The 27,696-nt window shown below is 36.8% G+C and overlaps 1 protein-coding gene across 2 annotated transcripts in view; it reads right to left on the bottom strand.

Moving 5' to 3' along the window:
- The window catches only part of PDE1A (phosphodiesterase 1A), a 395,971-nt gene that overhangs the window by 368,101 nt on the left and 174 nt on the right, over nucleotides 1-27,696 (bottom strand). For both annotated transcript variants that reach the window (XM_070802671.1, XM_019969756.2), the window contains exon 2: nucleotides 27,440-27,550. In XM_070802671.1, coding sequence (XP_070658772.1) covers nucleotides 27,440-27,550 — 111 coding nt within the window. The remainder of the gene's footprint in view (nucleotides 1-27,439; nucleotides 27,551-27,696) is intronic.

The following is a 27,696-nucleotide window of genomic DNA, read 5'->3' as shown; positions in this document are numbered from 1 at the left end:
TCACTATCTGCACTGATCTTGGAGCTCAAAAAAAAAAAAATAGTCAGCCACTGTTTCCACTGTTTCCCCATCTATTTGTCATGAAGAGATGGGACCAGATGCCATGATATTAGTTTTCTAAATGTTGAGCTTTAAGCCAACTTTTTCACTCTCCTCTTTCACTTTCATCAGGAGGCTCTTTAGTTCTTCTTCACTTTCTGCCATAGGGTGGTGTCATCTGCATATCTGAGGTTATTGATATTTCTCCCGGCAATCTTGATTCCAGCTTGTGCTTCTTCCAGCCCAGCATTTCTCATGATGTACTCTGCATATAAGTTAAATAAGCAGGGTGACAATATACAGCCTTGATGTACTCCTTTTCCTATTTGGAACCAGTCTGTGTTCCATGTCCAGTTCTAACTGTTGCTTCCTGACCTGCATACAGGTTTCTCAAGAGGCAGGTCAGGTGGCCTGGTATTCCCATCTCTTTCAGAATTTCCCAGTTTATTGTGATCCACACAGTCAAAGACTTTGGCATAGTCAATAAAGCAGAAATAGATGTTTTTCTGGAACTCTCTTGCTTTTTCGATGATCCAGCAGATGTTGACAATTTGATCTCTGGTTCCTCTGCCTTTTCTAAAGCCAGCTTAAACAAAATGTTGATGTTCATATCCTCCAGATTCATATTAAATCTCAAGAGGGATACTGGTATAAAAGAAAGAGTCTAATATTTAAATCTTACTCTGCAGTCCAATGTCAGCATGATTTGGTGAGTTCTCTAAACTTCTTGAGTGGCAATTTACTGCTCTCTAAATTAGGGATGGCAACTTTAACTTACAAATTTTGTGTGAAGATTTAAAAAGATTAAAATACAGTTCCTGACATACAACAGTCTTTTTCTCATCCACAAAGAAAATATTTATCTTCCATATTTTATCATGTACCACCAATTAATACAAGTTAGTTTTATCTACCCATTTAAAGACTAAGACTTTTATTTCTGTATTCCTCAAGTGGCCTACTATAATGCTCAGCATGTAATATAGGTACATGTGCTCTGTGCAATGAAAATCAAAATAAAATCTTTCATTTCAATATTACCAAATACTGCTGGGATCAAAAGCCTTAAAAGAAAACTTGCCAATTACACTGTTACTATATTTTAGATACTCATTTCATTTGGGCAAAAATTGAATGTGATTTTTATTCTTTTATAATTAAAGGTTTAAATTTTAGGAGAAGCTATGTCCCTGCCACTGTTTTTGGCTGACAAACAAGGCCACGAGACAGTTCTATTGGCTGGTCCCCATCGTTGCTCACCAGCCACTGGCTCTGCAGGTGTCTAGAGGCAGTGGGATGGTAGCACTGGTTATGGAAGCCCAGATGTAGAATCTTCCTGCCTCTGAGTCACATTCAGTTTGCCAGTCCAGTGGTGGCCCCTGACTTCCAGCCTCTCCAAACATTCCTATGATTTTGTAAACATCTATTTCCTATATCGAGTCCCCTTCTATTCCAAATGCCAGCATGGTTTCTGTCTCCTGCACTGAACCCCGTGTAATTTAATTACTTCTTTGAGAAGATCATCTCTGAGGTCACCTCTTTTTGTTACCTTACATGTTAAAAGGACTTATGGTCTTACCTCACAGGTTTTCAAGAGAATTAAAGAGAAAAAGAAAATTTGGACTAATTTTAAAAATATTGAAAAACTTTAATGCATCTCTTTTTCCTGTGGTTAATGACGTTATGTGGGCTTACTTACTTTAGGAATATCAGCTTTGATAGCAGCAGTTACTTCTGTTACTGCGGCAGCAATATCATTGACTCAACAGGTGCATACTGCCCAATATGTCGATACCATGTCTAAAAATGTTTCTTTAACTCTAGCAACACAGGAAGCTATAGATAGGAAATTAGAGATGAGAGTAGACGCCTTAAAAGAGGCAATATAACATATTGGGACTGAGTTACAGGCTTTAAAAGTGAAAATGGCTCTGTCATGCTACACTGATTACCCGTGGATATGCGTGACATCTTTAAAGGTAAATGAGACAGATTATGAATGGGAAAAAATCAAAAATCGTATCTCAGGTGTTTGGAACAGCTCTGACATTGGCCTGGACTTAGGGAAATTTCATAATCAAATACAGACCCTGGAACACTCTTGACTGGATTTTACCGCCGCTGGAGCAGCTAATGACTTTTTTCACACTTTCTCTAACTTCATTTCAGGAAAAAACATTCTGTCTAATATCCTTGGATACGTCGCTACTGGTGCTTTAATTTTGCTTCTCATAATCATTCTTCCTTGTATTGTCAGGATTCTTCAGCAGAATATTCAGAAGCTCGCAACTGAGCTGCATATGGCTGTTTTAAGAAATAAAAAAGGGGGGATTCGGGGAGCGAGCTCTGCCCCTGGCAAAGGTCATGAGGAAGGAGGCTTGGCATATGCAAAGGCGGGATCAAGCCTCAGGAGTCTCCCTGGAAATTCTCGAGCAATCTACCCCCAAAACCAGAGTCTGCCTACTTTCTGCTTTGTGCTTTCACCTACACCTCTGACTTTACGGGGGGCTGTCCCCCACTACCTCTCTCTGAAAAAAGAGTTAGCTTACAGCTCCAGTAATAATTCCTGGGTGTGACAGTGTTTCAACCTACAAACTCCCTTGGAAGTCCTCTAGCCTGCCTGAATAGGTTTTTCCGGCCACATGTGATTGCTCAGAGCCTCCAAACTGTGAGAGGCATGAGATGTTCTAAACTGTCTAAATACAGATTCCTTTGAGCAGTTAAAAAATTGATTAGAAATTGTATTGGTGAAGGGATTTTCACTTGTTGGGCCAATGTTTGCTGCTAGGTCTCCATATCCCTTACCTGCTGTGTCCCTGGCAGTGTATTGATTAATATAATTGGTGTAAATAGTAGCTTTAATGTTTGTAACCTGGGACCCTTGAGTTAATTCTTTTTCTTGTTATAGCCCACCACACCTTTGCTCTGTAGGAATGCAACTTCATCTAATGCTTTTGGAGGGTGGCGCTTGACTTATCACCTTTAGAGAAAAATAAGTTTTCTGAAGAAAGGGTCTTAAAATGTTAACAGGCCTCCGGGCCAGAAGACGATGCAAATCACCTAAGCTTTTGCATATGATAAGTTTGCAGGAAGAAAGCCTGGCTTGCTGCATGACTCTACCCCTTCCCCCATTATCCTCTATGCATAACTTAAGGTATAAAAACTACTTTGGAAAATAAAGTGCAGGCCTTGTTCACCAAAACTTGGTCTCACCATGTCGTTCTTTCTCTTACCTTCTGGCTGAATTATTCAGCCTCTTTTCTCCACTGAATTTCCTCACTGAGCTATCCTTATTCCATTACTCTTTATATCCTTAATTAAAGTTTAATTAAGCAGTTGTTTCCTGATCCTCGCCAACTCCGTCCCCGCTTCGAATTCCCTGGATCCACCGGGGCTGGACCCCGGCAATGTTACATATTTCTTTATTAGGATTTTTATTAGGTAAATATGTACATATTCAAAATTGAAGAGTTATATGTTTATTTCCTAGAGAAATTTGTACAACTCAAAGGCTTTTTCTTTGGTGTCATTTAATTAGCCTTTTCAGCCTTACTTCCATTTAGATTCATTTATTTAGAGACATTGAAATAAGAAACATTTAGAATGTGAAACATGAACATATACACATTTAAGTAAGATTTAGTTACTAAACAGAAAATTTATCATTTTTTTAACAAATATATACATACTTAATAAGTTGTTAATACTCATATATAGTAAGATACTTTATTGATAATGCTCATCTTTAATAATGTAAATCAGATGCTAACCTCCAGTTTGGGAATGGTTTACTGAATAACTTGATTAAATTGGCATTTAACTGGATTTTTATGGAGAGTCATAAAGAATAGATATCCTGAATTTATCTTAAATAAACTTAAAATTATGAAATCGTTTTTTTAAACTTTTTATTTTGTATTTGCTTAACAATGTTGTGATAGTTTCAGGTGAACAGCAAAGGGACCCAGTCAAACATATATATCTCTTTTTACTCATGCTAATTGAACATGCATTTATCATTGCTAACTCTTAAAACTCCACTATCATGACTGTAAAGACATAAAGACACTGCAAATTTCCCATAATTACAAAGTGGGAAAAAACAAGCAGAACACAAGAGAATCAACTCATTTTTTGGAAACTTGGAAAGGAAACAGGAGAGTGGAAATCATAGCAAAGAACATCAGCTAGAAACAAATGTTTCATGCTAAGAACCATGAAAGATGCAGGAATTGGAGGCACCAGATTGCAAAAGTCAGAGAATTAGAGTAGGACTGAAAGTAGGGTTTTCCTCATTTTCCTCCTTAATATCTGGCAACTACCTGCCCCCTTCACATCACTATGGATCACTATAGAAGATAGATGTTTATCTAGTTAGATGTTTATCTTCTAGTGACGTTAAGCCACCAAGATGAGAGAGGTGAGCTTCTATAGTGTAAAAAAGGAAACTAAGTTTAAAACTACATAATGAAATTTATGACCCCAACTCTTAGTCCTAGAATAAGGACAACAAGGTTTTAACATTTTAAGACTGGTGATTAGACTATCTTCCATGATTACAGGCATTTTGTAATCATCCAAGTAGCTGAGCACTTCACATCCTATTATGAAGCCCACATGTCAACAAACAGTATCCACTCGCATGAAATGAGCATCAGTTAGCTTTTCAGTGTCTCCCTTTTACAAGTGAGCAGACAGTCAAGAATCACCAGACCTTTAAGAAGAGTCTTTAACATTTAAGAAACTGAAACAAACACACAGAAAACAGCAACTTGGTGGAATCTATTCAAATAGAAGAAGAAAAACATTAATCAACAAAAATGAATTTCAGAGCCATAAGAAGTGTTATTAAATGTATTAATATTTTAAAATGGAATGCTACAGATAGAAATCCATTAAAATAAGAATGAGATCAGGTCTTGGAAAGTATCAGAGATATTAAAAGATAAGCATTAAAGTTTTAATTTTTTTAAAAAAAGTAAAAATGACTATATGGTCAAAATAACTGTGGTGGTGAACATGCTGTTAGTATATATAGAAGTTGAAATATAACGTGCACATACATGAAAGTTGTTATCAACCGATGTTGCCTCAATAAATAAAAAGTAAAAAGCAAAAATGGATAAGAAGAGAATAAACTTAAGAAAATTTGGGGCTTAATGCAGAAGGAAAAACATATAAATCCCAGAAAGATTAAATGAAGGAAATGGCAAGAAGAAAATAATCAAATTTTTTAAAAAATGAAGAAATTTTCCCCAAACTGAAGGGCGTTTCCAGACTGAGGAGGGTTCAGGATGGGGAACATGTGTATATCTGTGGCAGATTCATGTTGATATATGGCAAAACCAATACAATATTGTAAAGTTAAAAATAAAATAACAATAAAAAATTTTTTTTCCATTATAAAATTCTCACACCAATGTTATTATCATGGAATTTCTGAAGAAAAGGGAATAAAAACAAAGTCCTGGCTTATGGAGGTTGGGCAGAATATCACAGAAAAATATCAGGGCTAAATGGCGTCAGACTTCTTAGTAGCAATACTAAAAGTTAAAATACAATGAAGCAATCTTTTCAAAATTCTGAGAAAAAATTATTTTAACTTATTGTTTCAGAGCCAATCAAGTTGTAGAAAAATAAAAGAAAAAGTATATTTTCGTATGTCAATGTACTTTAAGAGAGTGTGTTTCTCAAGTGCCCTATTGCAGGAAGCTCACACCCTAAAGGAATAAACCAAGAAAGAATGAGACCCAAGAAATAACAGATCCAACTCCTGAGGGTGTTGATGGTATTTCCCAGAATGAAGGCAATGGGAAGTCTCAGGGGAGAGCTGTGCCTTGGGCATGGAAATCTCCAGAAGGAGCTGGGACAAAGACTCAAAGGGCAATGTCTCCAAGGAAAAGAGTGGGACAGAAAAAGCACATGGTGTGCTTGGAAATGTGGGAAATATATTGAAGAGTGTCTTACAACTTTTTTGACGATTCTGGAAAGAAATAGTGATAGGTATATAGTAATCAAAGTTAGTGAAAAGTGAAAGTGAAAGTCGCTCAGTCATGTCCGACCATTTGGAATTCCATGAACTATACAGTCCATGGAATTCTCCAGGCCAGAATACTGGAGTGAGTAGCCTTCCCCTTCTCCACGGGATCTTCCCAACCCAGGGATTGAACCCAGGTCTCCAGCATTGCAGGTGGATTTTTTACCAGCTGAGCCAGAAGAGAAGCCCAAGGTCAATAAATTAGCAATTAAAATGAAATAGTTACTAATTTCAGGGAAAAAAACAAAGGGCTATTTCTACAAGAAATATATCCATATTTCATTTCTTGGATTGGAAGTGAAGACAATTCAGTCATATACTATAAGCACCAAATAATGATTCACTGGAATGGTAATAGAACTGCAGTAGATAAATGAGGGGTGAGTAAGTAAGTGGGGAGTGGTTAGAACTTGGTCTAAGAGTGCTACATTGTCATCCATTGCTATATGAAGTCAAATAATGTTCAAAATAGATAAATCAAGGAACAACTATGTAAAATTGGTATTTTAAACTATAGACAACTTATAGGAAGAAAGAATTAAAAAATGAAAGTTGATGTCTTAGGAAGACGACCCAGGTAGAATCAAGGGGTGGGAAAGTAAACTTGTTTCCTTGTCTTACAGTACTACTTTAATACTTTAATAAAAATGAGAATTAATTTCTGAAAGTAAAAGTGTTATACAATGTACAGGATTAGTACCAAGGAGCCAAGTTTACATTTCTCTAAAGACCCAGCCAAAACACGTGACTGGCATTTTCAGACATTCAAGTACAGCTTTGATGGCAAATAAACAAGGAGTCAAGTAGTTTCAGATCATATTCATGCCAACCCTCAAAGGGAGGAAAATCAGGAGGGAAGATCTCCATGAACTGGAGAAAGAAATAGCATTACCTATGGGGACATCTCAACAAAGGTCTAAGAATTATAAGAATTATTTTGGGGTAAGCAACCTGGTACCAAATTTCAAATAAGATCAACCGTCAAATGCCAAACAGAAAATACAGCAACCATTTTAGAAGAATAATTTTCAAATATTCACAGAACTCACATATGATTATCCTCAAATTAATTTATTTCACAAAAACAGAAGATTCAATTTACTGGGAAGAGTAAACATAAAGTCTATCTACAAGTGATCTTTACCTTTAAGTCTTATAACTGTTTAATGTCATGACCTACCAAATTCTATATATAGTGACATCATAACAAAAATTAAGCCAGTGGGTAGGATTCAGTGCTTTCACTGCTAGGACCTGAACCCGTCAATCCCTAGTCGGGAAACTAAGATCCCTCAAGCTGCATGGTGTGGTCAAAAATAAATAAATAAATATCAAAAGAAACGACAACATTTAATTCACTTTACACTTGATCAGCTTAATATTAAATATAGTTACTAAGTGGAAGTTGCATTTATACCAGAGTACATAATTAAATATCATTATTTTGTGTGAATATGTGTGTATTTATGTGACTGTTTTATTATAAAATTTCAACCAAGCAAATTTCACTCTTGCTAATAAAATCATTAAAAGAAGAGACAAGCAGTTGCTTAGCATGTATAGACTCACAACTTGATTTGGTCCTCAAGCAGGAATTTAAAGTCTGAATTATTTAGGTTACCTAAGCCACCATCAACATAAAGAGGAACAACAACCCTTATGTAGTGAAACAACCTCCATATCCTATGGTTAAAACCATACTTCACAGCAGTCCTACATTTCATGTTCAGCCTGTTTTACTGATACATACATTAAAATTCACCATCTACCACCAAGAACACCATAAACAGTAAAATGTCAGTCACTGGAGCAAGGTGAAGGGAAAACCCTATTATATGTTCTCATGACACGGTGAAAAGCTCAAGTGTAAAAGGGAATTGAACCTCCTTGACAAAATGCACTCTCATTAACTTCTGGAGCCAATTTATATTGTATAAGCAATATTTAAAAGGCTGTTGTCAAGGAAAAGCATCCTAAAATTAGATCTGACAGCTTTGTTTTCTTTGCAGGAATGGTCACACTTCTAACCGCCTCTTCTGTTTTGAAGAGAAAGCCTAGTAACAAAATGTAAAGGAGCTCAGAGCAGAATTTTATAAAGAGGGGGAAAATAAAATCACCTACCATAGATTCATTTCACAAATTGTATTTCTTGTATAGGCTTGTCTGCGCATAATATGTGTTTATTATATCAGTTTGTGTCTTTGAGAAGAGAGAAAGGTCACTGATTCTAGCATCTCATTCCAGAAATTCATTATTTCTGTCTCTACAGCCAATCTCCTGACCTTATCCACTTTTCCACTGGCCACCACTCTGCCCATGCTCTCATGCTTCCCCTTACCTTTAACCTTAAAGAGGCCCTCAGCCCCAGTTTCCCCTTTTTCATCCATTGCATTTACATCTTCTGACAAAATAGTGACTCTGCAAACCCCATTCTACCTCTGCTCTGACCCTCCATAGAAGCAGGAATAAAAGGAAACAGGATGTAGACTGATGTCACTTTAAATAGACCCTTAAAGTGGATGCGCAGCTCTGCCCATCAATTCCACCTTAGTCACACTCCTTTCTGAGGTGATTGTCTCACATGTTCTCCTCAAATCTCCACTCCTTTCTCCCCTTCTCAGTCTCTGCAAATAGCCTCTTATTTCACTTCCATGAGGAAATAAAAGTAACCAGGAGGGACCATCACCATGTTTATACCCACCTACTTGCAAGTGTTCCCAAACATTCTGCCTTCCTTCCTGTTGCCATGGATGGTCAGCCTTGCTCTTAGATCCAGTCTCTCTGCTTAAGCAGTCCTTACCTCTCAACTACTCAAGGAGCTGTAGATCTCTCTCTCTCTCTCCTTCTCTGCACTGATTCGTCACTCTCTACAAAATCATTTCTATCATCATTCCCATCAGAATCCTCTAACAGCATCTCTATATTTTATAAACTTCTTTACCCTTAACCACCCCCACTATCACCCTACCTTTATGCTCTCCTTTACAGAAAATTCTTTGAAGTGTTAGCTGTTCATGCTGCCCCCACTTCTTTACCTCATCTTCCCTTCCACCCAGTCCTGTTAGAATTTTGTCCATTCACATCATTGAGAGGGTTTTGCCAAAGTAGCCAAAGACCTTACAACACAAAAGCCAATAGTCAAGGCACAGTTCATGCTGCGTGACCCCTCAGCAATGTTTGACAAAACACTGACTTTCTTAAAAGTCTTCTCTTGGCTTCCAAGATGCCACAGCACAATGGCTACTCCTTGGTGTCTTTTTTACTGTCTCCTTTCCCAACCTTTAATTATTGGGGTGCCTGAGGGCTCAATCTTTGATTCTCTTCTCACTTATACCAATTTTAACTCCACAGATGATCTCATTTAGCTCCATGACTTTATATCCATATACTGATGTCTCCCAAATTTATATCTTCATCCCTGACCTCTAATTTTCCCAGCTGTCTATTTATTTGCAAGACTATTTGAATGTCTGATAGGCATCTGAAAATTTATGGTTCCAAAAGAACTTTTTGTCTTCACCACCAACTTCCTCATCTGGGGAAATGTAACAGGTTAATAATAACCCCTTATCCATAGCTATGAAAAATCCTAAAATCAGACATTCTTATTTGGCAGTAAAGTCTGATCTGATCTGAACTTATGTGGCAGCAAAATCTGAACTGATCGCAGATGATTTTTGTCTTTATTAAGTGAATATTTACGTGTTTTGTTGCAGAAGTATTCATTGGCAGGTACCCTGGATTCCACTGGGAATATTCAGTAATTTTTGGAATAGGCATCTTATTACCATTTTAAAATCTGAAAAGTTATAAATTCAGGTCACATTTTGGTCCAAGGATTTCAGACAAGGGACCACAGACCCAGTTGATCAGGATCACATACACATGCACACATACAAAATAAGGCATTATATCTCATTCTTTTCAAACCTTACATTCCCAATCCAAATTGCTGTGAATCCTACCAGCTTGAAACTTAAACATGTCCTAAATCTGAATATTTCTTACCAATTCTATAAGTACCAGTGTTACCAAAGCTACCAACTGAACAATTGCCATAACCTCTTAACATTTCCTATTTCTAATCTTGTTCTTCCCTGCCTTCCCCCTCTTCAGTGTTAGTTTCCACAAAATGACCAGAGAAGTCTTCTTAAAACCTAAGTCAAACACTCTACTCCACTGCTTCAAAGCTCCAAAGTCTCTCTACCAGGCTCAGAATAAAATTCTAATTTATTATCATGACCTGTTGGGTTTTAGATGATCTGGCATCTCGCTTTCTCTCCACACACAATTCTTCCTCTCTTTTCCTCACACTGTGATCCAAGATCCTCTTGGTCCTGTTTTTCCTCAGCATGCCACATGCACCCCATCATGGAGACTATGCCCTCAGTTCCCTCTCTCTAGGACCCCATCACTTCAGGTCTTGGCATAGCTCACTTCTCACTTTACTAAGGGCCCTCTTCACAAGTCAGTGTCATGGAAGCCCTTCCATGAGCACTCTTCTGAAATTGCCACATTTGAACCTCCCAGATACACTGCCATTTTATTCTATTTGCTTTTATTAAAATTACATTGCATGTTTTTTGTTTGCTTCTCTATCAGCCATCCTTACCATCAAAATATAATTAATTCCATGCAGGTACAGATCATGACTGTATGGTTTATCCTTGTATCCCTGGTGCCTAGAATGATGCTGGAGCTCTCTGTGTGCCCAATGATGAATAGTCATTGAATGAACAAATGATTAAATTTTATTAACAAGTCATCTGAATTGGGCAAGTTGAATAATACTAGTTCTACTTTACAAAGTACTTCAATATCTTTACAAATGTCAGTATAGTCCTGATGAACTTCTGCTACAACTTTATTTCTTACTCTCATTCTTAAGATAGTTCTAATCGGTGACTAAGATCACCATAGTTTGACTCACACTGTGTAAATTAGTGTTTACTTTGATACCCATAAGACATATACTTAACAAAACAATTTGAGTTTATCAAGGAGAGTTTTTTCTTAATTCCCTCTTTCTAAACTTAAACATTCCCTCTTTCTAGTGAACTAAGATTACTCGGCAAGCTGTTTCTAATTTCAAAGTGCTCTAAAGTAATTTCATGTTATTTCTTATTTTCCATGTCCTGTAACTATCAATGGATCAACCAACTTATCTAATAAGAGAATGTGATGTTATGTTAATTTATTATAGATACAAATTAAAGAACTATTAGAATAATGGTAAACAAAATAATTTTTAGCATTTTATTTAATCATTTTTTTATTTAGAAAACGAAAACCATTTTGGTAACAAATCAAAAATGTTATAATACCTTAGGTAAAACAGAGGGAAAGTATATATAATAAGGTCATTTGGGGTCTAATGCCAGTTATAGTTTAATTCTTTAAACTGTATACTACTATTTTGGTTGTGAATTTCATTTTGGAACATTCTCACTCAGTAAGTATAGATTTTTCTTTAATTCATGGTAGAAGGGTTTCCTCTCAGAGGCATCTTTTGATACACATTTTGCAAATATTTCCCCTGAATTGAAATATGATTCACATGACAGCATGAAGTCAGAGGACACAAATATTAAATGACAGCTTGAAAATTATGACTTTAGTTGAAGCCTTGTCACACACCTTGGACTTGAATGTCTGGTAAAAATAAACCTCAAGCACTGTTAAAATTGTTCAGTCAAATTGTGACATTTTAAGACTTCTTTTGCAAAGTCTGTCTTTGAGGAACTGTGCAAAGAGGATTAGTTTGTCTTCTCCAACTCAGTAGCAGACAAACAGCTACAGCCCAGAAGCCAACATAAAGTATTTAAGCTGATCTCCTCCAAATTCGGTTAGCTTATCACCTTTTGTCTGACTCATTAGTTTGGAAATTCTGGCAGGAAACTAACTCTCATGGGATACACAGTAGTCTTCACTCGTCAAGAATTCTCTGGGCTACAGGGCCATGTCAACTCAGAATATTCCCTAATTACTGAAAGATATTCTCAGTACAATCCCAACAGTTCAACTACATAACGAACAGAAATTTGAGTTTTCCAAGGATATGAGTTGTATAGAACTTAGGAAATCAGAATTTTGGAGTAGGAAGCTCACTCAATGTTTAATCTGCTCTGCCTCTACCCATCATACAATTCTTAGGGTCAACTTTTATCTCAATCTATATTTGGCAGAGGAATGGGCAAAAACAAACCCACTGTCTCATACATAGGTGTGCCACAAAGGCGATTTACAACTGCAGATTCTTATTTTGTGCCAGACACAGGTTATGGGCACTTTAACTGCATTATTTTATCCCTCATGACCATCTCACTGGCCCTCAAAGTCAAATTCCTTGGGGGATCTCAGTCCCTTTGCTGGATCCCTGGACTGGAAAATCTATTGTGGGCCCTAGGACTTTCACAACAGTGTGAGAACTTCTTTGGTATTTCTTCAATTTGTGGGTCATCTGCAGTCTGTGGGTCAGCTTTATGGTGGGGCTGATGGCAACCTCCTCCAAAAGGACTATGCCACATGCTGCACCTCCCAGGTCTGCTGCAGCCAGAGCCCCTGTCCCTGGGGCAGGCCACTGCAACCCTGCCTCTGCAGGAGACACCCAAACACTCAAAGGCAGATCTGGCTCAGTCTCTTATGGGGGTCAGTACTCCTTTCCCTGGGTCCCAGGGTGCACAAGCTTTTGTTTATGCCCTCCCAGCATCTCTGGTGAGTATGAAGTTTGAGTCCAAACATAATTTTGCCTTTCCTATCATCTTTAATAACCTGTTGATGGTTGTTCTGCAGCTAGCTGCGATTTTGGTGTCCTTGCAGAAGATGAGCACACATCCTTCTACCCACCATCTTAGCAGAAATTTGATTTTGAAGGCTAGTGGGAATTGACTACAGAACTCCCATAGGACTGGGGAAACAGACTTTTGAAGGGCACAAGAGTCTGTTTCAGAGGTCTGGAGGAAGCGTGGGTCTACAGTGGCCTGCTGCTGCATCAGGAGCATTGACTCTAACAGTCCAGGGAAACAAGACCATAGTGTGGCCTCAGGCCAAATTACAGGGAGTGAACACAGCCCCACCCATCAGCAGAAAATGGATTAAACATTTACTGAGCATCACCCGCCCACCATAGCAAGATGCAGGACCCAGTTTCCCCCACAGGCAGTGCCCCCCATCAGGAAGCTTGCACAAGCATTTTATACTCATCCACCAAAGGGACGACAGTATGAAAACCACAATCATGGAAAACTAACCAAACTGGACGATATGGACTACAGCCTTGCATAACTCAATGAAACTACGAGCCATGCTGTGTAGGGCCACCCAAGATGGATGGGTCATGGTGGAGAGTTCTAACAAAACGTGGTCCACTGGAGAAGGGAATGGCAAACCACTTCAGCATTCTTGCCTTGAGATTCCCACAAACAGTACAAAAAGGCAAAAAGACATGACACTGAAAGATGAATGCCCCAGGTCGGCAGGTGCCCAATATGCTATTGGAGAAGACCAGAGAAATAGCTCAAGAAGGAATGAAGAGCCTGAGCCAAGGTGGAAACAATGCCCAGTTGTGGCTGGGTCAGGTGGTGAAAGTAAAGTCTAAAGTTATAAAGAATGATATTGCATAGGAACCTGGAATGTTAGGTTCATGAATCAAGGTAATTCAGAAGTGGTCTAATTACCATGGCAAGAGTGAACAACGACATTTAGAAATAAGTGAACTAAATGGACTGGAATGGGCGAATTTAATTCAGATGACCATTATATCTAGTACTGTGGGCAAGAATCCCTTAGGAAAAATGGAGTAGCCCTCATAGTCAACAAAAAAGTCTGAAATTCAGTACTTGAGTGCAATCTCAAAAATGACAAAATGATCCCTGATTGTTTCCAAGGCAAATCATTTAATCCAAGTCTATACCCCAACCACTAATGTAGAAGAAGCTGAAGTTGAATGTTCTGTGAAGACCTACAAGATCTTCTAGAACTAATACCAAAAATAGATGTCCTTTTCATCATAGAGGACTGGAATGAAAAAGCAGGAAGTCAAGAGATAACTGGAGTAACAAGCAAATTTGGCCTTGGAGTACAAAATGAAGCAGGGCAGAGGCTAGCAGAGTTTTACCAAGAAAACGTACTAGTCGTGGAAAACACTCTCTTCCAACAACACAAGAGACGATTCTACACATTGACATCACCCAGATGGTCAATATCAAAATCACATTGATTATATTATTTGCAGCGGAAGATGGAGAAGCAGTATACAGTCAGCAAAAACAAGACCAGGAGCTGACTGTGGCTCAGATCATGAACTCCTTATTGCCAAATTCAGATCTAAACTGAAGAAAGTAGGGAAAACCACTAGGCCATTCAGGTGTGACCTAAATCAAACCCCTTATGATTATACAGTGGAAGTGACAATAGATTCAAGTGATTAGATCTGATAGAGTGCCTGAAGAACTATGGATAGAGGATCACAACATTGAACAGTAGGTGCTGATCAAAATCATCCCCAAGAAAAAGAAGAGCAAAGAGGCAAAATAGTTGTTTGAGGAGGCCTTACAAATAGTTGAGAAAAGAAGAGAAATGAAAGGAAAAGGAGAAAAGGAAAGATATATCCATCAGAATGCAGAGTTTCAAAGAATAGCAAGGAGAGATAAGAAAGCCTTCCTAAGTGATCAACACAAAGAAACAGAGGGAAACAATGGAATGGGAAAGACTAGAGACCTCTTCAAGAAAATTAGAGATACCAAGGGAACATTTCATGCAAAGATGGGCACAATAAATGGCAGAAACAGTATGGATCTAACAGAAGCAGAAGATATGAAAAAGAGGTGGCAAGAATACACAGAAGAACTATACAAAAAGGCCCTAAGGATGCAGATATCCATGATGGTATAATCACTCACCTAGAGCCAGACATCCTGGAGTGCAAAGTCAAGTGAGCCTTAGGAAGTATCACTATGAACAAAGCTAGTGGAAGTGATGGAATTCCAGCTGGTTATTTCAAATCCTAAATGATGAAGTGGTTAAAGTGCTGCACTCAATATTCAGCAAATTTGGGAAATTCAACAATGACCACATGACTGGAAAAGGTCAGTTTTCATTCCAATTCCAAAGAAAGGCAATGCCAAAGAATGTTCAAATTACCACACAATGGCACCCATTTCACACGCCAGCGAAGTAATGCTCAAAATTCTTCAACCTAGGCTTCAAGAGTACGTGAACTGAGAATTTCCAGATGTTCAAGCTGGATTTAGAAAAAGCAGAGGAAGCAGAGATCAAATTGCCAACATTTGTTGGGTCATAGAAAAAACAAGGAAATATCAGAAGAAAATCTACTTCTGCTTCATTGACTACATTAAAGCCTTTTTGACTGCATGGATCACTACAAACTGTGGAAAATTCTTAAAGATTTGAGAATACCAGACTACCTTACTTGACTCCTGAGAAACCTGTATGCAGGTCAAGAAGCAATAATTAGAACTGGATATGGAATAATGGACTGGTTCCAAATTGGGAAAGGAGTAGGTCAAGGCTGTATATTGTCACCCTGCTTATTTAACTTATATGCAGAGTACATCATATGAAAAACCAGGCTGGATAAAGCACAAGCTATAATCAAGATTGTAAGGAGAAATACCAATAAACTCAGATATGAAGATGACACCACCCTCATGGCAGAAAGCAAAGATTAACTAAAGAGCCTCTTGATGAAAGTGAAAGAGGAGAGTAAAAAAGCTGGCTTAAAACTCAACATTAAAAAAAAAAAAAAAAAAGATCATGGCATCTAGTCCCATCACTTCATGGCAAATAGATGGGGAGGTTTGAAATAGTGTCAGACTTTATTTTTGGGGGCTCCAAAATCACTGCAGATGGTGACTGCAGCCATAAAATTAAAAGATGCTTGCTGCTTGGAAGACAAGCTATGATCAACCTAGACAGCATGTTAAAAAGCAAAGACATTACGTTGCCAACAAAGGTCCATATAGTCAAAGCTACGGTTTTTCCAGTAGTCATCTATGGATGTAAGAGGTGGAGCATCAAAGAACTGACGTTTTGAACTGTGGTGTTGGAGAAGACTCTTGAAAGTCCCTTGGACTGCAAGGAGATTAAACCAGTAATCCTATAGGAAATCAATGCTGAATATTTATTGGAAGAATTGAAGCTGAAGTTGAAGCTCCAATACTTTGGTCACCTAATGCAAAGAGACGATTTATTAGAAAAGACCCTGATTCTGGGAAAGATTGAAATCAGGAGGAGAAGGGGACAACAGAGGACAAGATTGTTGGAGGGCTTCATTGACTCAAGGGACTTTAGCTTGAGCAAACTCTGGGAGAGAGTGAAGGACAAGGAAGCCTGGCCTGCTGCAGTCCATGAGGTTGCAAAGAGTCGGATATTACTGAGAGACTGAACAGCCACAATATGACCACCCTCTGAGATTCTAAATACTGTATTATAAGGCTTATCTTTTGGTTTTGGTTTTCATGTAATCTCATCTGCAATAATCTCTACCAATCCATCAAACCTTCTTGACCTTCCAGCCTGAATTAATGTTGCTGCTAAACAATACAGTCCTACCAATGAACACCCAGGACTGCTCTCCTTTAGGAGGGACTGGCTGGATATCCTTGCTGTCCAAGGGACTCTCAAGAGTCTTCTCTAACACCACAGTTCAAAAGCATCAATTCTTTGGCACTCAGCTTTCTTTATAGTCCAACTCTCACATCCATATATGTTCATTGGTAGGACTGATTTTGAAGCTGCAACTCTAATACTTTGGCCACCTGATGCGAAGAGCTGACTCTTCAGAGGGACAAGGGAGGATAAGATGGTTGGATGGCATCACTGACTCAACGGACATAGGTATGGATGGACTCCCGGAGTTGGTGATGGACAGGGAGGCCTGGCGTGCTGCGGTTCATGAGGTCACAAAGAGTCAGACACAACTGAGCGACTGAACTGAACTGAAACAATACAGCTTTACTAGCTGAAGTTGTTATAAATTGCCCAATTATTGGTTTTGTTATTATGAAACAGTTTTTTAAGTTCTTACTTTATGTAATTTTCTATTCTAATGTACTGAGAATACAATACTAAACAGATGCCAAATGGATACTATCTCTCCCCTCTTGTTACCTCTTGGGAAGTTGGAAGGGTTACCAGGAAGGCAGAAAATCCTTCTGAGCCACAAGGGAAGCCCCCAGTAATAATGCATGAAGTACAATTAGAGTACCTAGACGGGTCATCTTATCTAGTCTCACATAGTCTTGAATGTTTTTTCATGGATTTTAGTGATATTCTGATTAGGCTTCAATTTTCTCACCTGGTCTTTCAGAAATCCAGCTTTAACTTAGGTACAGTCTCCCAAAGATACCTCCTCTTTACAGCCTATAGTTCCTTTTCACTCCATTTAAATTTAGTCTTTTCTCCACAAATCCCTTTTCCTATTTTTTGAGTGAAAGATTTAGCTTCTCTTCAACAGTAAGACTCTGGTTTATAGAAGTTAAAGATTTCTGTTTTATAGAAATTTAAGCTTGCTACTCTACCTAGAAATTCTAGGTATTCTGTTTTTCTACTTTTAAAATTAAAGGAATCAACTAAGATTTTAATTCATGGGAAAATTGGTGGAGACTAGTACTCTTGCCGGAGAAGGCAATGGCACCCCACTCCAGTACTCTTACCTGGAAAATCCAATGGATGGAGGAACCTGGTGGGCTGTAGTCCATGGGGTTGCAAAGAGTCAGACACGACTGAGTGACTTCACTCTCACTTTTCACTTTCAGGCATTGGAGAAAGAAATGGCAACCCACTCCGGTGTTCTTGCCTGGAGAATCCCAGGGATAGGGGAGCCTGGTGGGTTGCTGTCTATGGAGTCGCACAGAGTTGGACATGACTGAAGCGACTTAGCAGCAGCAGCAGCAGTAATAGCATAACTGATGTTATTTGTCATGGGCTTGCTTCCCTGGTAGCTCAGTGGTAAAAAATCCACCTGCCTGTACAAGAGACACAGGTTCGACCCCTTGTTGGGAAGATCCCTTAGAGCTGGATATGGCAACTCACTCCAGTATTCTTGTCTGGGAAATCTCATGGACAGAGGAACCTGGAGGGCTATAGTCTATGGAGTCGCAAAAGAGTCAAACACAACTTAGTAACTCAACAACAACAACAAATGTTTTTGTCAGTTTTAAACAGACAACTAGTTTATACAAAACTAAAAATTATAAAGACAAAATAACTTTCAGACCCCAAAATAAAGTGTATTTCTTTTACATAATCAAACCAATTGCTTAAGTAACAAAGAGAGAGGAAAGGAAAATAAGAATTCAATCAGCTTGCTTTCTTATCAACTCTATATCATAAGAAAAGATAAGTGATGAAAGACAATAAAAGTTGAATAAGAATAAAAAAGGGGGGAAAAGTTGTACAGAACTGAAAATTAATTGGGCAAAAAAACTTAGAATGTCATTTTATGGTGTTTGGCTATGCACTGCCTGTTCACAAAATACAGGAACCAAATAAGCAACCATTTCACAGATTTGACTTTCTCAGATGAACTCATTAAAAATTAGCTAAGCCTAACCAATGTAGCTAAGTGACCAGACTCCAAATCAGCTCTTGGCTGCTGTATTATTCGTACACTACTGATCTGGTTTCCACAATTTACTACCTCTACTGCTTTATTTCCTCCTCTCCTTTTTTTCCTATCATTTTTAGCTCAGTCAAAAATTAGCAAATGTTTCAGAGATTATGAATATAAAAATTCAGGTCACTATTTTCTTACCCTCTCCTACATCTGGAAAGATAATCTTATAATGGAATGATTCAGATAATAGAAGAAATATTCTGGTAGGGAAGAACAAAATGCAAAATCACTTTCTCCTTTTTCTTTGTGGTTGCAAGGAAAAGGACTAGAAGAGTGGGAACTGGGCCTTCCCATGCCCTGCCTGACCTGTTGTCAGGGCAACAGGATGTGTGGGGAGCCCTGGCGTTCCCAGTGCCTGTTGCCAGGGTAACAGGATATGAACCATCTTCTCTTATGAAACTATTCAGTTTCTCTGCCATATTCTATGTTTCTCTTTTATTTGGTGGAAAATTATATTTGTTCAAAGAAATCTAAGAGCCATACAACTTGAATGCACAGGCTACTGAGTGATTATGTATTGGAAGAAATACTGTGTGTATGAGTATCATGGATGTTTTTACTGGTGAAAATAGCATGGAAGAGAATTTTATTGGAATGACTTTCTGAAAATAGGGACTTCCATTTTTATTTTTATAATCTCTGAAATATTTCCCAATTTTTGATTGGGTAAAAGAAATGAATGATAGGAGATGATGAAAGAGGAAAAAGTTAGCAGGAAAAAACTAGAAGCCAGAGAAGTATATAAAAAAATTAGAGGCTAAGAGTTTGATTTTAGTTGTATATCAGTTGATGCCTATACACATCAACTGGGGTGGGGCGGTCTATGTATGTGTATGACAAACCATCTTGCAACTTAGTAGCTGAAAACAATAAACATTTACTATTTTGTCATGATTTTGAGGAAGCTGGATAATCTGGGAAGATCTCAGTCACACATCTGATCGCTGATGGTCTGTTGGGTCTAGAGGAGCCTCAGCTGGAAATGGCTCATATCTGTGCCACATGCTTATTCTCCAATAGGCTTAACCAGGCTTCTTCCTAGAGTTCCAAAGAGCAACATGACAGAGTAAACCCCAAAACATAAGCCCTTCCCAAGCCTTTGTTTGTATCTCATTTGCTAACATCCCATTGGCCAAAGCAAGTCAGCCAATACACAAGCTCAGGGTCAGTATGGGAGGGATAATCCTAGAGTGGATGCAGGAAGTAATGAACAAACTAGACCATATTGTAATAGTTAATAACAGCATGAAAGAATTCCTGGAAAATAGAGAGCTCTTTGGAAAACTTGACATGTTAAAGCAGAGATGTGCTGGGGGATGAAATATCAAGAGGGTCACACAAATAAAGATACTTTTGCATATTGGAACCACCAGGAGGTACCAAAGATTTAGAGAATTTTTAGATTTCAAAAGAGCTCCTTAACCCACCTAGTAACCATTTCCAAATATGCTCTAAGAAACAATGAGGGAAATACTTATATGCCTTTATCTATGGGTAATAAAGAAGAATAAACTCCACTTAGGTGATTTTTCTAAAATAAACAAAGGAGAAATGCTCACTTTAAAAAAGAACCGTATCATGTGCTTAAAATCCTTTATAATACGGAAAGAAGAGAAAGCATAGCAAAAATAAAATATTTAGTGTTAATCATTAGAACTCCTGGCTTTATTATCATTGGTAAATAAAAATCTTCTGAGACAGACCTCCTGATGTTTCTACTGTGCACGGTTATCTTTCTCTGTTGTTTGGCTTGCTAAAGGCCAAATAAATTAGAATAATTTTGTAAGAGTCCAAGCTCGAAAAGGGCAATAGAGTTTAGGAAAGGTCAAATTCCTTTTGAAATTCTAGCTAGGATCATTGTTTAAATAATTTAATTAAAGGGATAATGGTGGTACATACCCTAGAAAAGGAGAGAAATAGAACTGGGGAGTTTCCAACATCTAAAGCATATGCCAAGTGATAACTCCCCTTAGTATTCATCTTTGAGTATTCAGAATTAGGCAAACAGATGGCAGGATTGTGGAAAAATCAAAATAAGAGAGCAGTTTTTAACTCCTGAAATGTCAGGTTTTATAGTGAGTCTCAAATGTTAAATGGAATTATCTAAGTCAGTATTAAATGAAACAGGTATGGACCTAGGTAGCTTGTTCACCTCCTACTAATAGAGGAATGTTAGTCAGGTTATTTAATGTCTTTGAGGCTCAGTCTTCTCATCAGAAAAACAGGATAATTTGAACCATGTAAATCTGAACTATATAGATCAAAAGAAAAATATTTTAGAAGGAATAAAGCACAAAAGAATTATAAAGTGTGATTGTTACTATGATTCACTTATAAGGTGATTTTTAAGTAGTTTTTTCTTGGCTTGCTCCAAATGAAGTTTATTTTTAACCAAGTCTTAGAAAGTCCAATTTTAAATGAATTAAAGCCATCATACTGTTGCTTTTCTAATAAGGAGTCTATTGTGATTTTCTCCCAATTTATCAAGGACCTGATTCATATACAAAATTCCAAGAACCTTCTAATGCTCCATGATTATGTAGAGTTTAATTAAGGCGGATTTCTGTTTTGCTGCCCTGTAGACAATGGCACTTAGAGATTTTACTACTTTTTCATGACTCATTATGAACTTTCTTTGAATAGCTATAAATATGAAAATTTTACCCACAAGAAACTATTTGCTTTGAGCATTTTGGGGGTCTGTTTAATAAAATTTTGTTTTTAAATATTTTACAAATTATAAAATAAAATATAATCTCTTTGAACATCTTCAAGAAATTGTAGTTTAAAGGAGAAACCAAGAGTCAAAATGTCTCACAAATATGCCTCTTACAACTTGTTAACATTTTTATGACCTTTCTTAACAATAAATTGTTATTTCTCAGATCAGGTATGAGGAATACCAGGATTCTCATAAGCCTTTAGCACTCTCATCTGTTTAATAATGCTAATGAACAGTTCCTTTCAAATCCAAATGGCTTATAGCACAGTCCTTTCGGATGGGAATCAGACTTGCTCAAATATTTAAATTTGATTAGCTGACTGAAATATGTTAGAATAAAGCATAAAATCTAATAACATAATGGTAGTTTGGTATATTCTAAGATGAATTAACAAAAAGAATGACCATGGGACATGACAATAATTACTTGCAAATAAACTCTCTTAAGAATCAGACCTAGACAGGGATAAGAAAAGACCTAATGAGTGGTTTTCAAGCCGGAGTGACTCAGGAAACCAGATTAGCCCTAGGTCATACCTGATTATGGAGACCTAAAATCTATTCTAAGACCACTACAAAATGTTGAACAAAAGACAGTGAATCCATCAAGGCAATTGTCTATCAGTGAAACTCTCAAGACCAGTTTGCTTCTCTTCCTCAGCATTTTATTCTGCAATAACAGGCTCTTGTCCCAGAGAAATGTAAATCCTTGAGAGCAATTGTTCTGGTAAAGAGAAACCTGGCGTAACCTGGCGTTCTCCGTGAGACCACATCCACTGAGCTAAAAGAAAGCTTTCTTTTCTCATCTTGACAATCCTGCTCTATCTACTGATTCTGATAAGAAAATTACCTTAAAAAATAGTATTCTGCTTCTGCATATATCATTAGTACTAATGTTGATACACTTAAGGTTTCTTGAATTCTAGATACTGTGCTAAGCAGTTTATAAGCATTAATGAGTTTAATCTTCCCAACAACTATAAAAGGGACTTCCCTGGTGGCTCAGATGGTAAAGCGTCTGTCTATAATGCGGGAGACCCGGGTTCAATCCCTGGGTTGGGAAGGTCCCCTGGAGAAGGAAATGGCAATCCACTCCAGTACTATTGCCTGGAAAATCCCATAGACAGAGGAGCCTGGTAGGCTACAGTCCATGGGGTCGCAAAGAGTTGAACATGACTGAGCGACTGAACTGAACTGAACAACTATAAAATTGATAAAGATATTATTCTCATTTTCAGTTATGCATTTTTTATAATTTTCACTATCTTGATTCTGGCAACATCTAGATTCCCAGACACTAAAAGTTCCTTCTAGGTGGAAAGACCTTTTATTGGAAAAGCTTTCCAGACCTCTCTTTGCTGCTTTTCACACTCTTTCACAAAGAAAGAGAAGCAACATTTGGTTGGTGAATTGTGCAGAAGGAATTAGACTTAGGTATATTAAGCTGTCCTTTTCAGGAGGTGTGGAAGGGATATTCTACTTGTAAGAAAGCATATCTCATATGTTAAAGATCATAAGGTAAATTTAGGAGAAGTGATTTTGTTTCCGTTTGGGAAAGTCTACAGTTTGGGGAAGTAAGTTGAATTCAGAAGCATTTTGGCTTCTTTTGCTACAAACCAAAAACCCTACCCTCCATTAAAAGTTTAGTTTTTCAATAAAGCTGTCATTTCTAGGGTTTTCCTGGTAGCTCATACAGTAAATGATCCGCTTACAATGCAAGAAACTTGGGTTCGATTCCTGGGTCAGGAAGATCCCCTGGAGAAGGGAATGGCAACCCACTCCAGTATTCTTGCCTGGAGAATCTCATGGACACAAGAGCCTGGTGGGCTACAGTCCATGGAGTCGCACAGAGTCAGACAAAACTAAGCAGCTAACACTTTCATACTTTCACTTTCACTGTCATTTCTATCTCCATCTATGGACTCCTGTATCTGTCCCTCACTTAATTCTGAACTTGGGCAGAGATTATATGTGTCATTCATTAGCCTCTCTCTTGTCCCAATATCTAATGGGACAGATATCGATTTTTGTCCATCTTACCTGAAGGATCACCTCGTGAGAGAAGTCATCCCTGACTATCCAAAATATCTTCTCCAAGTAACTCTTGATCACATGCCATGGTGCATTTTCTTCAGGTCATTTCTTACTCCATTTTAGCTTACTTTTCTGTAATTTACTTTTTTGTCATTTGTTTCCTCATCAAGAATGTAAGTGCCTGTGCCTGACACAGTACACAATCAGTAGGTATTTATTGAATGACTCAATAAATGAATAAATAAATAATTCAATTTTACAAATAAGTGAAGTTTGAAAAGCTAAGAATCTTTCCATGGTCACTCAGTTAAATGATGGATAGCATTAGAAAATTGACTGTTTCCAGAGTTCAATTTCTTAATCTCTAAGGTATTTCACCTCAACAATGTCCATTAGAAAAACTATAAAATAATGTTATGTACAACATAATGTTATGCAAGGAGATTAATTAAGATTTTATCTACACACCAATATAAGTTTCATGAGATGGTTTTCTTCAAATTAGTTTTATGACTAAAGAACTGATTTTCTTAACTGATTTGCCTGGCTAAGCCATCAAAAGAGTCACATACTCATCCACATGAGAATAGAGACTGGGATTTATCAGCGATTTTATCATGACACACAAAAAGATTATTTTTAAATTGAAAAAACTACTATCTATAAATGAAAAAAATATAAAATCTTCAACTTTATGCATAGAAAATAAGAAACTCAACAACTTTGCAAAGACAACTGTTAGAAACCCGTTCTCAGTGTGTAAGAAGTAATAATATAGGTCCCAGGGTCACAGGAAACTTCTGAACCAGAAATTTCATCAGATGTAAAGGTGGCAAAAGAATTAGGAAGTGTTTTCCAAATCCTAAACAGCTGGTAATTAATGGACAAGTATATGATTGTTTTAAAGGTAGTTTATGAAGAACATGATGCCATAGTCATTTGCTAACATTTCTACCATCAGAGATGGTGAGTCATTGTGTAGAACCTAAATTGTCATACTGAGTGACAAATTCGTAGTACAAGATGGATTGAAGAAAGCTGAAGAAAAGAGCCGCAACTATAAAAAGAAAATGAATAGAACAAAGCATACAAGTCTACATCAGAAACAGGAAAGGAAAACTGTTTCACCTTTGTTCCCACAAAGAACAAGAGATTTCCTAGCACATCACTGAATTTGCTGTTTCAATTCATATTGTATGAGGAGATTTAAAAGTTCAGTGAAAGAAATCAACAAAATGATAGAGAAGAATTGAAATTTTAACTCAGTTTACCAACATTTTCACATGTGCTACAAAACATAAAACTTACTTCTATGGACGGAAAAAAAAAAAGTGTTCTAAAATATAATGTTATATAAAAACACTTATCAAATACTTTCTGTAAATATCTACCTGTAGTGATTCTTGTTTGCCATTTTTAAGGTATACTGGAATTACTTTATTTTACTTTAACCTTTGTCTCTATTTTTGTTTAACCTCAGAAATGTACTTATTGTAAACCCACTTAAGAATAGAGTATACTGTTGAAGAAAATAAACGCATTTGTAAAGTTTGCATTTTGCAGTGGAAATTTTTTTTTAAAAATTACTTTCCAAACAAACATCCAAAGGATTGAGTATTTTTTTGCCAAACTAAGAAAATTATTGTAAAATTATTTGATAGCATTCATAAGTAACATAATTTTAATTGTCAATACTTAAAACTGGAATTCTAATACCAGACATTTCAATAAGCTAAAATTCTGTTCGAGTCAATATAACATTTTAAATAGGCAAGACAATCTCAGCAATGGAATAAGAAGTCCCCCACATCGTGCCTTTGAATGCAGACTACACAAAAGACCATAATTAAACAATTTGGTTGTCATTAGTCATGCAGATTTTAGATGCAGAGCTTTTTGTTTTGACAATTCTAAACCTGGAATACTGGAAATGTCTTAAGTCAAACTACAAGTTAAAATAGTAACAAAATGAAATTCTCTCTTGCTTTGGGATGCAAAAGCGTTCAGTTATTTCCATCAGGTTAGCCATAATTAAAAAAAAAAAAAACTGGTAAGTAATTTGGTCATTCAGTGTTCTATATGGTCATTCAGTGGTTCCACGTAGACACAATTCAAAATTTATATAGGTACATATATAATACTATCCAACATCCATGTTGAATATCAAGTCATGAAGCTCTACTGCTAAATGATTCTATCACTTTCTTCTGAAAACAAAAAAGAGAAGTTGATCTTTGAGAACAAGTGTTAAAGTGAAAGTTGGATAACTTTGTCCTAAAATGTTAGGTAGACACACATTCACTTTTTAAAATTTTTAAAGACATATGCATAAACTCACTATCATACATCTTCATGCATTCAAATAACTGCAGAAAAATAGAACAAACTAAAAACCAAAACCATCCTGTCCTGCTAAAGGGAAGAAAATCTAAACTAGGTTGAAATATGAAATATAATTTTTCCAGTACAGATGTTCAACCACTCATTAGGTTAGGATGCAAATCACCTGATGACTGCCAATGCCAATGTCTAATTTTCATCTATGCTGATTAATTTTGTAAGCTGTTGTTTGCTTTTTAGGGTTATTTGTTTCACTAGAGAACCACCGCTACAAAAAAAAAAAAAACTCTGTGATTTCTAAACCTTCAATGAGTCTTGGAAACATATTTCTCTAATTCATTCAAATGATGTAAAGATGGCTTCCTTTTTAAAAGTGATTCTCTGTTAAACGTTGTTTGCATTATTAGTGAGGGTGCTCTTATACCAGTGCACTGTAACACAATGTATTACTTCAAGTGTAAGAAAATATACAGTGAACACTAATATATAAACATCATTAAATACATCCAAATAGAGGAAAGTAGAATTTTTACCTAACATAGTTTGATGTATTTTTTCTTTAAAAAAAACCATATATATCAAGACAGCAACATTAAATTTACTCAAATGTTGCATTTTATACAACAATATGTATATATAACATTAGGAATAAGAATCCTGAAAAACCTCTGTATCTCACAGTATAGGATTCCTTCAGCTATTATTATAGAAAAGCAAATATACTTTCATCTGAAGTTTGCAAATATGCTAAGGAATTGCAATGGCCTGTAAATATTCATATTTCATATTTTTATCCAAATATTAAATATGATTTTACAATTATGACATAATTAAAATAAAGCATATAAACATACTGTACTGGAACACTAAGCAGGAATAATTTACATACATTTGGAAAAAAGCCTAGATGCTGTTTAAATAGCAAGGTAAGTAGCACTGCAATTAAAGTTTGACTCTGGTACTTACATTTCAAGCAGACATAAGCACACTTCTTCACCCATCTTACAAAAGTCTACTTTATACCATGAGCTATTCTGTACTCTCAGAAGTGAGTTGGTTGATTTAAGCCAAAATTCTCAAGCAAGTTTGGTGTGCTGCTAGTAATTTTACAACATAAACTTTTTCTCCTTAAAATGTATTATTAAGTCATAATGAATAAGCACAGTCGAATATAATGATCTATTATCATATTAATCCTGTCCTTTTTCTTCAAAATCTAACCACAAAGAAATAAGTGCTAATAGCAATCTCTATTTATCTGAGAGATATTTTATTTCCGCAAGTACCCCGGCAAGCAGCTTTTCTAATTACTTTTCTGCATATCTAAGCCATGTATCTAAGTAACACATACAGAATGTATAAAAGAAGCCATGCAGTCTAACAATGAAGTGAATTCTCAGGGAGTTACCTTACTTTACATAAAATATACCTGCACAAAAAACTATTCACCCTTCAAGCAAGTTGTTAGCTGAGACTGACACATCAAAAAAAAAAAAAAAAAAAATCTTTCTAAAGGAGCCACTAATCCACAGTCAGAAAGTGCCAATAATTCAACATGTTAATACTCAAAAAAATTTTTTTTATCAGAGAGGTGGATAAAAACACAGAACCAAGCAAAGAGCTTACTCACATTCCTTTCAGGCGTTGCCACATTTTTTCAGTCTGTTCTCCAATGAGATACTTAAAAGTAGTGTTTTCCAGTTCTTCAGTTTCTGTAGCAGTAGACCCCATGATGATACTCCTAAGGCAATACATTTACAGTCAGTTTCAGCAGCTAGAACAAGCATTCCTCAGTCCACTACAAATCTTAAACAGTTATACAGTAGCATCTCTTATCTATCAAAACATTGCAGATTTACTGAGCTGATGGCAGCTTCTGCCAGAATT

The sequence above is a fragment of the Bos indicus genome, chromosome 2 (genome assembly GCF_029378745.1).
Source record: "Bos indicus isolate NIAB-ARS_2022 breed Sahiwal x Tharparkar chromosome 2, NIAB-ARS_B.indTharparkar_mat_pri_1.0, whole genome shotgun sequence".
In the NCBI taxonomy this organism is placed as follows: domain Eukaryota; kingdom Metazoa; phylum Chordata; class Mammalia; order Artiodactyla; family Bovidae; genus Bos; species Bos indicus.
This window is presented reverse-complemented; position numbering and strand designations above follow the sequence as displayed.